The sequence below is a fragment of the Anopheles maculipalpis genome, chromosome 3RL (genome assembly GCF_943734695.1).
Source record: "Anopheles maculipalpis chromosome 3RL, idAnoMacuDA_375_x, whole genome shotgun sequence".
NCBI classification, from domain to species: domain Eukaryota; kingdom Metazoa; phylum Arthropoda; class Insecta; order Diptera; family Culicidae; genus Anopheles; species Anopheles maculipalpis.
Window position 1 is genome coordinate 65,255,542 of NC_064872.1, and position 16,825 is coordinate 65,272,366.

Below are 16,825 nucleotides of genomic sequence, written 5' to 3' on the forward strand. Positions count from 1 at the left end.
ACGTAAAAACTTAAGCCCACTATAGATGGTATTCTAGGCTTTACAACCTACTAGATCACTCCAGTCATTGAATGACTTCGCTTCAAAAATTGACCACATCTAAAGAAAATATTTTTAGATCAATGTTCTACCTTTCTATCTAAATTTGAATGATTGACCTATCCGCATGAAAAAGGAGAAATTCTAATGAAAAAACTCTACATTAATGATAAAATACTCTAACTAACTCTAACTACTTCTTCTTCTTCTTCTTCTTGTCTTAACGACCTCTAAGGTCATGCCGGCTATCGAAATGGCTTACTAGACTGCCGATACCATCTAGTTAGTAGGACAGTCAGTCCTCACTACGGGGGGACGATTAGTATGGGATTTGAACCCCGGTCCTGCCGTTTGAAGACCGGCGCCGCTGTCGCCTACACTACCTGGCCACCCACTTTAACTCATTAATGATAAAACTCAAAAAAAAAGATTATAACCATATCATCCGCAACATTATTTGTTAATGCATTAGGCCTGTGTCACAGCTCCATCGTTCCGATTTTATCGCAAGGCCCTGTCAAAATTTTCTATAGGGTTTGACAGATGCCAAAAGCTTCCGATTGTATCGAAAGGTAGAAACCAAAAAAAAAATTCGGAAAACCATGAGACCAAATCGGAACGGTGGAACTGTGCCATCAGCTTTAGTGACGATGCACGATTACATCCGAAGAACCCTGCACTCAGCTTTTGCCGTTGTGCCAGCATGCAATGAAAATTGGATAGTATGCAACATGGAACATTGCGTGCAAGTTTGTTTGCAAATTTTCTCTCAAACGCTTCATAAACGAGGCTCACTTCGGTTTAATCACATTTTAAACACTTAGTTTATTTTATTCACATACATTATTTTACACATGATTATTTATTTTACTCAAAAAGCGAGCTATTTATCGCTTCCAGCTAGATCGCTTAAAGCGCATTATTTCGACGTAATTTTTCAAGCCCTTTTACCATTCTTCGCAAGTAGTGGAGTTTTTCGAGCCAGATACCGGCTCCATTGCAGGTGCTTAAAGCATCTACATTATAACATCGATTACAGTTATTGACGGGTTTTTTTTCTTCTGTATGGTTCCTTATCTCACAGCCATCCATCTTACTCCTTACATCTCATCCTCCATGCTCACTTTGTTCGTGTAGGCAAGACTTTCGATAGGTTTCGATAATTGTTTTTCCTGCTTTTCCTGCTCCCGCCGTTCCTGTGCCTCAATCGACCAGGGCTGTAACTCACCCGATACGCCGAACCAGTAAATGACGCACCCGACCAGATAGATGCCTGCCGCAATGTAGAACACAGTTTTCCATTCGTTGTCACTCTTGTTCGAGGTGATGTATCCGGTGATGATGGGACTCACGATGCCTGGGATGGTGGCAAACGTGTTCGAGATGCCCATCAGCACGCCAGCACTCTTGGGTGAAAGATCCAGATGGTTTACTGCAAATCCGGACCATGCAAACGCTCCCAAACCGACAGCGATCGTGATACAGGTGATGGTTGGTCCAGGCTCGAGGATAAACGCTCCGATGATCATGAACACGGTTTGAGCAAGGAAGGCGCCACAGTTGAAGTATCGACGGACCTGAGTTGTAGTGAGGTATCCCTTCACTTGGCACCAGTCGGCAAGATAACCCGCCACGAACAGAAGGATACCCATCACCAGGTACGGAACGGCTGACACAAATCCTGTCTTCTCCAGTTCGAAATGCATGGCATCTGAAGAAATTGGAAAAAAATTAATTAGAATGTCACTACGCTTCACAAGGAATTATCTTACCTTTCAAAAACGTGGGAAGCTGTGTGAGTAGTGTGTAGAAGCCCCAGTTCTCCGAAAAATGTGACACAACCAGCGACCAAACTGCCACCGAAGTCAGAATACCCTTCCACGGATGCTTCACCTTCTCCTGATCACCCTCCGTGCGGCCCAACGACTCCAGTATGAACTCTTTCTCCCGCTGGCTAATCCACTTGTCCACCTCGGGCGACGTCTTGACGAAGAACATCCACGCAAGGAACCAGATACAGCCAATAACACCAAACACGTAAAACACACTCTCCCAACCCCAAGCATTGGCCAAAATTCCACTCATTGGCATCGCCACAACCGTTCCAGCGTAATTTCCAGCAAATGCGATCGAAGCCATGCGCGATCGTTCGGTTGGCGGTGCCCAACGAGACCACACGGCATGGATGCAGGGGAACGTTACACCCTCGAAAATGCCTTCCACAATACGAACCGCCAGCAGGACCGCTACTCCAGCTTTCGCAGCTAATGGTGTCAATAGCGTCAGGACAGCGGTCGTTCCAATACCAACACCAAACACCTGTCGCAAGTGCCATCAGACAAATGTTTTCATTAGTTTCACGCGTACACAAACACACAGACACTCAAACAAAACTTACATAATTGCCGCCGAATCGGTTCGAGATAAATCCACCCAGAAACGGCGTCAGGATGTAGCCGTAGAAGAACGAACTCAGCACGTAACCCTGCAGACTAGAGCTCCAATCAAAGTATTGCTCCTGGAAATCAGTTGGCCAGAGAAAAGGCATGAATAACACAACCACCAACATGCAATCTTGCTCGTTGCGTAGGATGACACGGGTGCCAGCGTGCAATTAGGGCGCAAGGATAATAAAACTGCGAAAGCAAAGTTTCTTCGATTGAGATTTCCGATAACTTACGTATCCGACGGTTCCGTTGTCGTAATGTACGGTCCGATTCTCAGTCATCGCAACGATCGCCACACTTAGGTTTACCCGCAGCGAGTAGACGTTGAAGAAACCAAGAAATGCCATAAACACCACAATGTAGCGTCGTCGCTTCCAAAACATCCACAAAGGAGCATCGATGCCATCGCTGGTGAATGTGGAAAGAAAATAGAGAAGAAAATAAAGCACATCAAAACAGAGTTAAGTGAGAAGTTTGAGTGGAGTGCTCTGTGGCGTATATAAGGATGATGTGGTCGATGGGAATGATGGATAATCACTTCCAGGCTAGGCATTCCGGACTGCGTCAGCGCGTGGTGCCGCTGTAGGCACTAAAAATAGAACTGCACCACGGGATGAACTTCAACCACATAAATCTCGTTGCAAGCAGTGTGTGCATCGTTTGCCGGGGCTGAATCATGACAGTTTCAAAGATGTTTGCTTTGAGATTTAGCAAACTTAAAATGAGCCGAAAGAGGATGATTCATCTTATCTTGATTACAATATGAAGATTAAATCTTGTTTTAATTTGTTTGGTAATAAGTTTGCTCCTTGATAAAATTGAATTATCTTTACATCCGGTAATAAGTTTAGTAATGAATTTTTGAATTTTTTTTCCGCGAAACATAGTACTAAGATTTCAATAAAAATAAACTCCTGATATTGCCCAAATCACCAAAACCTAAACCTATCTGAAATTGGAAAAAGCATATGTAACATAAATATTTTTAATAAAATAATATGATCGAACATCTAACATTTATAGGAAAATTTATAGTTAGGGCACAATTAATAAGCCAAATATAATAAACAGCTTGACGATACGGTATTAAACCATCATATTAAGCATAAGTTCAAAGTAAGCACTATCCAAAGACTTATTACGAATATGGTCTAAAATATCAAAGAAAAGAAAATGAAATAGACACATGAATGAACAGTACAAAACCTATGATGATTTCTGCTTAAGAATGGATGGTAAACGTTAAAATGTTTACCATCGATTCATAAACAAAAATCAGCATTAGTTTGTGTTTGTAATCAATACCAGTAAAACTGGTCTTTCTACGATCGTCCTCATCTTCAGAGAGCCACAAGAACTAAAGACTTCGTCCTATTATCTGAAGACAAACTTTTTTAGATTTAAAGCAACATTCTTCTTATTACAGAAAGTCATTTTCCCTTGTTGCAGGCTGATAGTCATGATACGCATACTTTCTTCGTATCATTCAATTTGAAACCCTTCCATTTCGACCACATTCCCACCTAGTGTAATGCCGGTTGCATGTCGCAGCACTACTCTATTTGCAACTCGTTACCCACCATGAAGGTGCACTTATCAAGGAACTGCACCTGGAACAACCCACTCTCTCTCGTACTACCCCACGAACATCTAAAGTACCATAGCACATGTCATACTGACAGCTCACTTTGATTGAGATGGCGCAAAGCGTAGATAGGGAAAAAAAAAACATTATCAGCAACACCATTGAACCGTAGCGCAGTAGTATCGATTGTTTAAAAACATTCTCACCAAAATTCAAAATAAATAGAAACGGTATAAAGTGCAGAACACATTATCGGGCTTATCGGGCGCTAGGTTCCACGCGCCAGGTGACATCTCCCCCGTTAATCCCCTGCGCCCGTTTGAAGTTGTGAAGTGAAATTATATCTGGACAATTCTGTGCAATTGGTGCTCATAATTTTTTAAGTTGATTGGTGTGTTGACAGCGCTTAAGACTTCACTTAATCTCGCTTTATTGATGGGCAATGTGCGTTATCGGGCGCACGGAAGTAATGTTTAATTAAGATAAGCTGTTTTTTTTTTTTTTGCTCATTTAAAAGCTTACTATTTTCAGTAAATGGATCGATAAGAGGGAGAAAGTGGAAAGAGAGGGCGAGAAATAAATAAATCTTGATGTCTAATAGGAAAGAATGAAACAACTTCAACACGTGATTTCATTCAAGTGGAAAGAAAAGTGAATGCTTAAGCATTCCAACCTTGCTGGACTTTAGTCGTCGAAATAGAAAATAATAAAATAATCAAAACCAACAGCATATTATCGAACCCAGATTCAAAAGTCAACTAAATAACAATACAATAATACAATAATAATAAACAAATCTTCTTCTCACTCTTTGTGATTTCGAAGCAACCAATTAAACCACTTAATTGCTACATGGGTAAATTGATCAAACAAATCTCACTCCGCAACCCATCCCACCCGGAGATAAGCCGGCTCAATCGGCCATTTCCTTCCAAGTATGCTTGGTTTTGCTTCGGTCACTAGCAACGACAGTTTCGCTTTTATCGTTACGCTTGCATCCGAAAGCCCTCTAATTCCACAACTAGCCAACACTTTTTATTGCGTCGACCTTCACATCACGCAGCGCGTTGCATACTGATCTGCCCGGTTGCCATGGTTGCCGACCCTGTGCATCTTCATCGACGGACGAGGTAATCCTCTTCGGTGTTTGAACTTGACCCACTGAAAAGTAAAACCCCGTGCGGTAGCACGAGAACTGTGCAACGGCTCACATTTGACCCATAGTCGTTCGGGTCCGGGAGTGAGAATGAAAACGAAAGTGATTTCAGATGACAATGTACCGTTTGTAATGCTGGGTGTGAAAACCAAACGACCTTAAGTTACGTTAATCTGTCCCTCCCCACCAGAACCGCTGGCGGAAGCTATTAAGGCGCTCGCCTGGGTACCAAGCCTACCAAGTGTATGCATTTATCAACATTCCTGGCTGCCGGTACCGGTTACGGTCTCATTCCTTTCACTTTCCGTTGCCATGGTAGTTAAGCTTCGTAAGATTGAGAGTACGGTATTCTTACACTTTCGTTGTAACAATAAAACTGGGCACAATAAACACTCGGCCGGACGACATTTTCTTGGACTTACCTTACTTTACTGCTCGGCTTAGTGTCCATGATGGGTCGCTGCTGTGTGTGAACCGTCGCCAGATGGAATGTCTTTTGTTATTTGAAGATTTGCCGTCGAGTAAGTATCTTACACAGCAACCACCCTGTTTGCCATTAGACTTTAGGGCACACACTTGTTGGCAGGAAGGATACAAAGATTTATCGATTCCTTGCTTTCGCCCTTGCTATGGCTGAGTTTTGTTCAATCACTAGTGAAGATGCCAACAGGATACAACACTACAACTGTTTCTTCCAGCTGACTTCGCTGACCAAAATAACGCACCGATCACCTCCGGTATGGATCACAAACTGGAAACTATACGCTGGGACACGGTCCAGTTTCTTCGCTCCACCACACGCACACACCTCAACCAAAACAGCCACAAAAAAGAGGGGCAAGCGCCACAATCGAAAGCAAACTGTTGCTCCGTTCCACAGAGCCACTGCAGAACTGGTTTCCCGAATGTGTTTTTATTTGCGAAAGTGGATGGATTTCGCAAGCCCGTGGAGTTCCAGCACACGGGAGATTGAACCGTCCAACACGCCTGTCTCACACACCGAGAATAACGCAGCCGTTCCAGTTGACCACGCGCCTCTAACTGACGGACGCTTGTTGGGCCGATGGTGCCGCGAACCCGTACGGCGCTGATGCTCAGTTCGGCCCAGTTCGGTACGGTACGTACGCTGTTTCGCATCGGTAAATTGTAGGTGTCATTATCATCAAATTGAAGCGCCCACCGCACTCATCACCCGGCCTTGCCATCATCGCGCCACATTATCCGAGAACACTGTTGGTTCGTTTAGTTCGTTGGAGCTTCCTCGTTTCGCATTTCCTCGCGCCCGCCGTGCCAAACGCAATTCGGCTTATCGTGTTTCATCAGTTGCTCTCTTGAGATTGCTTCCACAGTCGTTACTGCTCGTGCCGGCCGTAGGACTCGTAGTCGTAAAGGGAGATATCTTGGTGCTGTTGGTAGGGAAAGATAACTCCTACCGGTGACAGGATTCAAGCAAGACGTCGAAAAAGATTATAGCTGGTCACACGTGTTCAATAATTCCCCTTCCTTCATGTGTCACCGATGTTCCCCAAAAACTGTGCACAAACTGAGACGCTTGAGACAGTGTAAAGTAGTGTTCCAAAATTAATACCTCACGCATCGGTATCTCTCCAATCGTGAAACTATTAGCAACCGGTGTTTTGCTCTTCAAAGCACTAGAGCTAATATTATTTCCTCGCAAAGAGTTCTAGACACAACCAAGTTTATGTGTACAACGGTTTACCATAACAACAATCGGTGGCCCGACCCTAGTTCCATTAGCGTCAAATTTAGTTTGAAGGTGAAGATGATGAACTTCTTCTCCACCAGCCGAGGGATGATGGCAAGAAATCGACGACGATCATTTTCACAGATAGCATCGTTATCATGCTTGACTTCATTGACTGAAATCGTCCCACGCAGAAGCATCGTAATTTCACTCTCCTCTCACAGATCACAACATCAGTCAACAAATAATGCTACTAGAGCAATGCTTGATTTATTCGTTGCATTCCATCGGCAAATGCTAAGTACACCGTTGACCTCCAAACGATATCATTACTGCAAAAACAAAAACGAATATTACATTCTTACGGTTTGTTTGCATGCAAGTACTAAGAACTCAGACTACAGCAACAGGTTATATCACGTACTGTTCAAACATCGTTGAGGCCGTAAACTTCCGACCCCCACAAATGACGTACCAGACGGCACAGGCGCATACCTCCCAACATCTCCGGCCAGACGTTTATCTTTACAGTCCTCATCCCATTGTTATTGCCCATCATCAGCCGTTCGCAAATTGACAACCGTTTCGCCGGTAATTCATTTGTTTTCGTTTTGATAAGCCGCTGCAACATGGGGTTGGAGGATTTGAAACGCTGACCCGTGATAGTGTCTTACGTAGATACCGCATATCAGCTTTGTGTGGGGGAGTTTATTCTCTTCGTGTGGAGATTTGTTCGTTTTTGTTTTTTTTTTTTCCTGGAACGAACGGAAATCAATGAAAAAAGGCCCGACTTGATGGAACGTTCAAAAAAAGTGGCCACATTCTTCTCCTGCTGTACAAACTGGATTCCATTCTGTCTGCTATCAGATGAGTGTTATTGGTTTGATGTGACACGATAGTCGGGTCTCGTTCATACGCAGTTGCTGTTAGTGTGCTGAGGCATTAACTCATCAAACTGTACATGACTAAGGGATGGGACAGAAAAAATAAGCGTTGTCAGCATCTCGTCGCACTGTTTTCATAGGGAAAAAAATACTGTAGTCTATTCATTTGTAGCTGAGTTGATTATTGTAAAATCCTCCCAGCGTAAAGAGATTTAAAATAAAAGAGAAATAAAGAATAATTTAAATTACTTCCACATCTAATGAGGCCCCAAAGGCGAGGCCCCTAAACGAAACAGCTGTTAGATCCACCAAATACATCAAAGCAATTCGTTCAGCTCGGAGTCGAGGGTCCCAGCAGCTGTTCAGTTGGCTTATATGAAGAGCTTCTGAATGAAATTATAAACATTTTTAACGAGCACATGAACAACTAATATTTTCAGTCAAATATAATCAATGCTCGGGATATCACAAAACAGAAGCAGAATATGTACAAACTTTATTTATTCATATAGTTTAAGCGTTCGATACCGTATTGTCAGCTCTTCTTGAGCTGATTTTGTACAAATTTCTCAAGGCATTTCCTCGTTGTCTTCTGCATTATTTCGGGTTATGTAAAAACTTATTTATTTATTTATTTTAGTATGACGGCTCTGAGCTAAAAAATATATTAAATAATCAACAAATAATTTAATTTTCAAAAATTATTGCTTACACAACAAGGGTAAAACATATAAAGGAAATGTTAGGAATTAAGGATGACAAAGCAAAGCATTTTAATTTAATAAAGCTAAATTTCGTCGGTTGATTCTCTGTAGTCTCATAAGTCTCTCTACTGTATACAAAAATTATTTTATAATATAACAAAACTATTGCGAGTGCCAAATCTATTATTTGTAGCTGTTGCAAAGCAAGGAAAAATTTTTTGCTTAATTTTCTCCATATAATTTGCCGATGCGCAAGAATCTTATAAGGCGGTTCTGATGCAGTTTGTCAGGTGGCTCGGTGTGTAGTGTATCAATTGCAATCGATAATGATGTGGCGGACGGTGATGTCCACGCTACATAAGCTGCAGAGTGGAGGACCGGATTTTTTTAGTAGATAGGAATGGGTCAGGCGGTGTATGTCCTATTTGAAGGCAAAATAGGAATGGTGTTAATGGTGTTAATAGTTAATGGTGGCTGGATTCGATATATTCCCATGATGCGGTGGAGTGCTACGGTGGGTGGAATTTATTGCTGAGGGCTAGGTGGTGTCAGGTGGCGTTCCATTGTCGGGAGACTATGATATACATATTTGCTACTTCCACCAAGATCTGTGCCGGTGGTCAATCCATGCAGATCCTTGGATCCAACACATCTGCGCGCACCACCGTAAGGTAAGGACCACCGTACTTGTTGGTAAAACGGTTGGCATCTCGGCGAGAAAGAGTGTGGTGCGTTTCTGTTGTACGTAGCCGACCTCTGTTGGCCAGACGGAGCTGATTCGTTTCCGTTGATTCCGGTATGACCCGGAATCCAGCAGAAAACGATCGTCGGGGACTGAGGTAAGGGATCTTAGAGCTGAATTTGTGGATCTTTGGAGGTGCCGTATTTCAGGGCGGCCATTGGCACTGTCGTTGAAGATGAGGTTCGGTCGATCGGTCTTTAGTCCTTCGTCGGTGGCTAGTTGGATGGCTATAGCTTCGGCAAAGAAGATAGAAGTGTGATTAGGAAGTTTGATGGCGCAGTTGTCTAGGTGTAATATTTATTTATTTACAATTTATTATTACGGTCCAGTGCCGTATTGTCATGTCTATGTTTAATACAACGCATAAAAAAACGCTAGGGAAATTCTTCTTCTTCTCAACGCTTAATGACCTTCTTGGTTACGCAGGACATCGAAATGGCTTACTAGGCTAGCCGATACCACGTAGTTGGATAGACAGTCCTCACTACGGAGGGACGTTCCGGATGGTATTTGAATCCCGGTCCTGCCTTTTTAAGGCCGGCGCCACTGTCACCTACATCATCAGGCCCTTTTAATTTAAAAGGTATTTAAAAGATGGTAATTTTTTTTTGTATATTCTATAAATTTTTACATGCAATAAGGAAATGTCTACCCTCAAAATAGGATATAAGTTTGATGAATTGTTAAGCTAGGTATAATATTAGATTTTAAGGAATACGGCCTGGCCGTCATTACGAAATAAAAATACATATATATATATATATATATATATATATATATATATATATATATATATATATATATATATATATATATATATATATATATATATATATATATATATGTCCATCCATATTCCATCGACGTGCCAAGGCATCTAATTGTTTCATGATGTTCATCCTTCTATAATATTAGCTTATGTCAAACAGAACCATTTTTAACAACTTGCTATTTTTATGAAAACCTCTTGTTAACCTGCAAAGTAACAAACGGATGCCAATACTATTCCATCTTCCTCATAAACATCGTACATTTCACTTCAAGTTCACCTTTCATTTACCGTAACTCGCTTATCATCTACTCCACAATCCGTTTAACAACGATCAGAGGACACTTTTACTTTCTTCCTTAGCTTTGCCGTACGAACGGGTGAAATTAAATTAAATACAAAAAAAGAAGTGAGAAAACACCACATCGAACCCCACAGGGCTAGAAACCGGCCTAGAAACCAGTTTAATCGCTAAAGATCACGTGTGTTTGCTTATGTTTTGTTTTCCGCTTTCGCGTTACATCGCGTTCACGTCATGTCCAGCATGGATGGATGCATGGAGGGGAAATGGGGTTCGAAGCACAGGGAAAACCAACAAGCCCGACAGATTCATCACCTGCAGCAAAGAATCGGGACCCGGGTTGTCCCTTTTCCGATGCATAACCCCTCATCACTGTCTCAGTTACGCACCGATTCAACAAGTCCCATTGACGAGGAGGAAAAAACGGTTTCACTTAAACGTACCATTAACGACATTGGAAGTTTGTTTTTCACTTGACTCAGGGGGGGGCAAACTATCTTGCAGGCACTTGCAGCGCACATCGGAAAGTATCCGCGTTGATGGAAGCTTTCATCTAATGAACTTCACTGGACGCACCTCCTATCAAGGCTGTTGAGCTTGCACGGTGGCACCGGATAGCTGTATGAGCATGATTTCAGATGGATTAACTAATCATGCCCATAAATGGTTCATTTGATTAACTAACTGGGACTGGACTGGAGTTGATGCAATGTTCTTTGCAAACAGGAGCTGCTTCCTTGACACATTAATGAAGCCGTTGAGAGGTGACGTTTTCCGGGCGCTTGCAGCGATTGCCGCATGTTAATGAGGAAAATCGCGTCGCCTGGGACGCCTGTTTGTGTAATCATTTTCCATCGTCTTATGAAGTTGGCATCCGGTTACATCCATTTTTCTTCCAAGATTCGCCGATACTTCTGGTGAGTTCGGAGATTCTCTGATTTTGTAAAATGATGAGAAGAAATATTTTCTTTTCATGCGTCTCTATTCTTCTTCTCTTAAGCTTAATGGCCTTGCTGAGTCATGTCGGCCATCGAATGACTTACTAGACTTATGGATACTACGCAGTGAGATAATCACTCCTTACTACGGAGGAATGATCCTCTTACTACGACGTTTTTTCTACTTCTATTAATAAAACAAAGCATCTTGAGCTCTTCTCTCTCTCTCTCTCTTTTGCTTTGGTTCCACAAACTTGGGAGATTTTGGCATGCCATTACTGGTTTTCCTTGACTTCGTTTTACATGTAGCTGAATAGTCAGCTCTGCTTAAATTCTTCCGCGTTTTCTCTTTCTTAACCCTTTACAAACCAAAACGATGCCAGAAATATCGCCATTTTACAACAAAACAACGATACATCAGATCACTGTGCATAATGTCCAGCACAATCGTACTTTGCCTGATGCTTTCACACATGCAAGCACCATGATAACAAGCTGCTCCATAAGCGTATTATCAGCACGAACCTTTCTCAGATACAGGCAGCATTATTTCGAGGGGGCGCGCCAGGATGTAAGCCACACGACAATGCAATGTCACTGTGAACACAGGGTTAAATGGTCGATTGTACACGCTTAATACCTATGCATAAACAATCTCTCCCATTCTCGCTGTCCGTTCGGTTCGGGTTGACTAATTTTTACAACGCTTCATTACGTACTGGCCCATCGGACGGTACGCACAACGCAACGGCGCAAGTGGTTTTGCTTTCGTGGCGGTGCGAACTGATCTCATACACCCGGCAATGGATGCTACGGAAAGTAGCAAGTTAAGGTAGGTGGCGGATTGTTTTGGTCTCAATCTTATCGAACATGTTTTACTCTATTCCCGTGCACGAAATAGTGATGGAATCGATGCGCCTATGTGGATGTTCTGGAGACGGCGACGGTATGTGCTGGTGTTTTTGGCATTCTTCGGATTCTTTAACGTATACTCGCTGCGCGTAAATCTTAGTGTTGCGATAGTTGCGATGACGGAGAATCGTACCATAGAACACCCGAACGGAACAGTCAGTTATGTGAGTTAGGGAGGAATAATGATATCTGCTTTTTGTGCGACAATTGAATTCTTCTCAACTAGCCTTATGTGATTGTAGGAACAAGAATTTGACTGGAACTCCACAACCAAAGGATACATTCTGAGTTCCTTTTTCTATGGCTACATCTTCACACAGCTTGTTGGTGGCTACATCTCCAACGCACTCGGTGGAAACTACGTACGTTTCCTAATCCTCCGAATCCAAAGATTGTCTCACAAAAAGGTTCCCTCTTCTCATCCACAGGTGTTTGGTGTTGGAGTTGGTGTGACAGCTGCACTGACACTCCTAACACCTCTCGCTGCTCACGGTGGCTTCGGCTGGCTGATCGCGGTACGTGCAATTGAAGGATTTTTCGAGGGAGTAACCTTCCCGTGCATCCACGCAATCTGGTCCAACTGGGCCCCACCGAGTGAACGATCGCGCATGGCTACGATCGCTTTTTCCGGCGTGTTTACCGGAACCGTCGCATCCATGCTGCTGAGCGGTGTGCTAGCGGACACGCTCGGTTGGGAGTGGGTATTCTACATTCTTGGTGCATTCGGATGTCTCTGGTTTGTGGCGTGGATGCTGATCGTGAAGAAGTCCCCCGAAACGGATCCCTACATCACCACCAAGGAAAAGGAATTTATTCTTGCCACCTTGCAACGTTCGGCTGCTCCGGTTGAGAAAGTGCAACATCCCTGGCGCGGTATTCTCACTTCGAAAGCCGTGTGGGCACTGATCGTGTCGAGCTTTGCGGAAAATTGGGGATTCTACACGCTGCTCACACAATTACCCACATTCCTGAGAGGTTGTGCCAAACGCGATAGATTGTTCATTATTCTTCCTCCCCCTCAAATGCTACCTGACGTAACGTGGCCCCGTTTTTCTATTCTCGTCGACAGACACGATGAACTACGATCTGCAAGCGGCCGGATTCCTTTCGGCTCTACCGTACCTCGTGATGGGCCTGCTGCTTAGCGTCGCCGGATATCTGGCCGATCTTTGCCAGATCCGGCGCTGGCTCACGACCACACAGGTACGCCGGTACTTCAACTGTGGCGCTTTCCTGGTGCAAACCGTGTTCATGCTCATCGGTGCCCTTATCCTGCGACCCGGTCCAACCCTTGCCTGCATCACGATCGCCGTCGGTTGTGGTGCTTTCGCCTGGTGCGGTTTCGCCGTCAACCATCTGGACCTCTCGCCGAAAAGTGCTGGCGTGCTGATGGGAATTTCCAACACCTTCTCTACCGTTGCCGGAATTCTCACGCCCATCGTGTCCGGGCAGATTACGGCGAGCGGGAGCGAGAACGAGTGGCGCACCGTGTTCTACATTGCCGCCGGGATCTATCTGATCGGTTGCGTCACCTATTGGTTTGGTGTATCCGGCGAGCTGCAGCCCTGGTCGATCGAGGCACGGGAAAAGGAACGCACCCATCGCCAGGATGACGGGAATGGGTACGCAAACGAAGGCTTAGTGCTCGATCAGAAGCCCTAGCAAGAGTACACGGTATCAAAAATGAGGCGCGAAGGGTAGAAATTTAGTGAAATGTAATTTAAACACTCAAGCAGGGGCCCGAGGGCACGAAATGATTGGGATAATTTTAGAATCGCTTTATCTACGTCGAGCTGGTCTTGAGAAATGTCAAATGGATTTAGTCATAGGCGTCAGTACAGCTACAATAATACAACACCAAACTTAACAGCTTGATCACGTTCGGCTTTAAATGTCTACATCACGCGGTTCCGAAACTTAAGGCTACAAATTGGAGAAGAAGAAAAAACACGTGCACACACACACACACACAGTCTTTATTTTCCGGATCAACCTTCCAAGGTTATGCACCTCATCGCTGCGCTATAAAAATATACATAAAAGGTAAATTACTCGTCTAATAGTTCCTGCGTATGCTAAATTGCACACATTTCCGATTTCCGTAAGCTCGCGCGACAAGCGTTATTTGTACCTTCCGGTCATCATCCGTGCCTGACGAAAGCTGCTCATCAGCAAGCTCGCTAATCATACCAACCCTTATGCGCCAATGTCCCCGCCACTGGATGGATGATACAAACCGTACCGAGTAGTTCCGTAAAATTGCATCGGAACTAACGTTCATCATCAGCTTTCCTATCGCTATCCGTGCATCGCTTATCGCATACACCTAATCGATGCTTCTTTTTGTCTTATCCCTCAGGGAACTGAGAGGCGAAAAAACGTTATCTTATAATATTAATAACTACTTGCTGTTTATAATTAATTATCGAACCGATGTCGTTTTTTTTTTCAGCTGTCAACAGGATATTTTTCTCGAAAGACTCTTTCATACGAGATGCAAAATTGGAAGGAATAAATTTATGTTTTAATGACACACACTCACACAGGAAAAGCATTGCTTCACAAAGTAGGCGTTTGTCTGCCACCTGGTGCATCTGTCAATCGGTGTGGTTAAATTAACGTCTCGTCCAGTATGGACAGCACGGATCCAGAAATCGATGCCAAGCAGGAGGAACTGAGACGCAAAAAGCAAGAAAAGTTGCTTGCAAAAAAGGCCGCTGCACGGGAGGCACAAAATCAACTGTACCGGGTAGGTATTAATATTTGGCAGGCGTTCCAACCGCTCAGTCAGACCGGTTTATAAATTATCCTGTTAGCTATTTACTTTTTGAGTGATGATAAGAAAATATGATTAACTGATCAATTAACCTCAAGGACCACCTGAAACGGGAGCAAGACTTTGCGCTCCAAACGGAAAAATCGTTCTTTGCGGATTGGGAAGCGCTGTGCGTACAGGTGCACACGCACCAGCTGGCAGAGGAGTTGCGACAACAGCGGCAATGCTTTGGAACCGTTTTCGACCGGAAAAATGAAACCATCCAACGATTGGTTGGTGCACGGGATAAGGTTCAAGAAATACACACGAAATGTTTTGCTCGTTTGCGTACCGTCATCGACTACTACATCCGTGAGTTATGTTGTTGGTTATGTGACAAAGCTTACAGCGCTATTCTACTAAATTTTTGCAGGTCTTAAGGACTATCTCACCGCCACTATGTTAGAGCGCTATGAAACCGAAACTAAAAAGCTGCTCCAAGAGTTCCGTGAAGAAATCGAAAGCAAAGAGGTACCACTCGCGTTAGCCTCTGCTGTGCAGTACACTTTTACCTGCTTCCTTTTATTTTAGAGCTTCAATACCTTCCAAATGGAGTTGCTGGATGCTTCACTTGCGCAACTATTGGCCAAAATGAAGCAGGATGAATTAGCCGATCGTGAGTGGCTGCTTGAAAGCAACAACCAAAACATAAGCACGGTAAGCACATGCTCTTTTTTCCCCGAAAATCCACCTTCACTGAATTGTGCGGTTTTTTTTTGCGCAGCAAGTGGAAAAGTGCGAAATTATTCGCGACAAAAAGTTCGCCGAAATGAGTGCCCTCTACCGGCGACTTAGGGCAACGCTAGATGACTACTTCCAAACCGTGCTCTACCCGGAACGGAAACAATCGTACAATCGGCTCGTTTATTACACCGAGCTGGAGCAGCAGGCCATTGAGCAACGGCGCTGTCAGTTGGCTGTACTGCAGATGAAGAAGACCCAGCTCGAGCATACCCTTGCGCTGACCGACATTGGCGGAAGGCGGAAAGTGCGTACGCGCCACAACTATCGTCGGCTGCTCGAGATGAAGTTGCAGCTGCTGAAAGAACAGCACAAACAGCTAGACAATGAACATCAGCAATGTATGAAGTGGATCTGTTCTTTTACACATCACCTCAAGAAAGTGCTCGCGGAACATTTGGCGTGGGGTGAAAGAATTGCTAAGGTAGGTCTTATCTGCACCCAGTACGAAACGGAACAAGATCAGGCATATGCTGCCAAGTGGTACAGGCAGGATGAAGAACACAACCAGACCGAACACGACGATACGTTTGATACCTTAATGAACAAAATTAATCGCGTAGAAGCGATGAATATTGTATTACGCGAAGAACGCACCCGCCTGAGAGACGAAAATAATGAGCTCAAGACCAAATTTAAAGCTTACTGTGGACTGCACAAAATCACCAACCCGGATAAGTTGCTTCTGTGTGGCCATGAAGTAGTGCCTCCGGTCAACCGTAAATAAAACAAGGTACGATGGGTGCTTTTTTTAATGTCTTTATCTTTATTTTCACTTAGCTTTTACGTGTGAAGGCTTTTAGCTTAAGATTCCACTATGCTTTATCACCACATCCTAAGCATTAAGATTGTGTAACGCCCCCTGGACCGTCATAGGGCTCACACAAATCATGCTCATCATCTTCCCTGATCAGTCAGATTTATCGCAACATAACTCCATCGTTGACCCCAACTCGTGAACCGGCATTACTTCAACAAACCACCCTTTCGGCACATTCTTCGAGCCTTAAAACCAGCCTGTGATTTGTATGGCACACTTTGGTCACATATCATTTACTGTCTTGAGTTGGCACGCGTACCTTACTCT

General features: G+C 43.8%; 7 protein-coding genes across 7 annotated transcripts in view; 5 read left to right on the forward strand and 2 right to left on the reverse strand.

The window, feature by feature from the left end:
- The window catches only part of LOC126560898 (uncharacterized), a 502,800-nt gene that overhangs the window by 365,074 nt on the left and 120,901 nt on the right, over window positions 1–16,825 (forward strand). The window lies entirely within an intron of this gene.
- LOC126563276 (uncharacterized protein KIAA1143 homolog) overlaps window positions 1–16,825 on the forward strand; it is a 154,216-nt gene that overhangs the window by 40,465 nt on the left and 96,926 nt on the right. The window lies entirely within an intron of this gene.
- Window positions 1–16,825, reverse strand: part of LOC126563403 (U6 snRNA-associated Sm-like protein LSm5) — a 168,539-nt gene that overhangs the window by 23,963 nt on the left and 127,751 nt on the right. The window lies entirely within an intron of this gene.
- The window catches only part of LOC126561529 (uncharacterized), a 123,792-nt gene that overhangs the window by 19,315 nt on the left and 87,652 nt on the right, over window positions 1–16,825 (forward strand). The gene's annotated exons all lie outside the window — the stretch shown is intronic.
- Window positions 1,140–16,825, reverse strand: part of LOC126562120 (sialin-like) — a 293,788-nt gene continuing 278,102 nt past the window's right edge. The window contains exons 2-6 of the mRNA XM_050218543.1: window positions 5,650–5,690; window positions 2,720–2,894; window positions 2,438–2,557; window positions 1,812–2,358; window positions 1,140–1,750 (exon numbers count right to left, since the gene is read on the reverse strand). Coding sequence (XP_050074500.1) covers window positions 1,140–1,750; window positions 1,812–2,358; window positions 2,438–2,557; window positions 2,720–2,894; window positions 5,650–5,678 — 1,482 coding nt within the window. The 5' untranslated portion in view covers window positions 5,679–5,690. The remainder of the gene's footprint in view (window positions 1,751–1,811; window positions 2,359–2,437; window positions 2,558–2,719; window positions 2,895–5,649; window positions 5,691–16,825) is intronic.
- LOC126562142 (sialin-like) lies at window positions 12,067–13,844 on the forward strand. The gene is made up of 5 exons (XM_050218569.1): window positions 12,067–12,102; window positions 12,172–12,346; window positions 12,425–12,544; window positions 12,611–13,157; window positions 13,252–13,844. The coding sequence occupies exons 1-5, from the start codon at window positions 12,074–12,076 to the stop codon at window positions 13,842–13,844; spliced, it is 1,464 nt and encodes a 487-aa protein (XP_050074526.1). The 5' UTR covers window positions 12,067–12,073.
- On the forward strand, window positions 14,815–16,465 carry LOC126562345 (uncharacterized). The gene is made up of 5 exons (XM_050218819.1): window positions 14,815–14,931; window positions 15,057–15,309; window positions 15,371–15,468; window positions 15,529–15,654; window positions 15,722–16,465. Exons 1-5 carry the CDS (start codon window positions 14,815–14,817, stop codon window positions 16,463–16,465), a joined length of 1,338 nt encoding a protein of 445 aa, XP_050074776.1.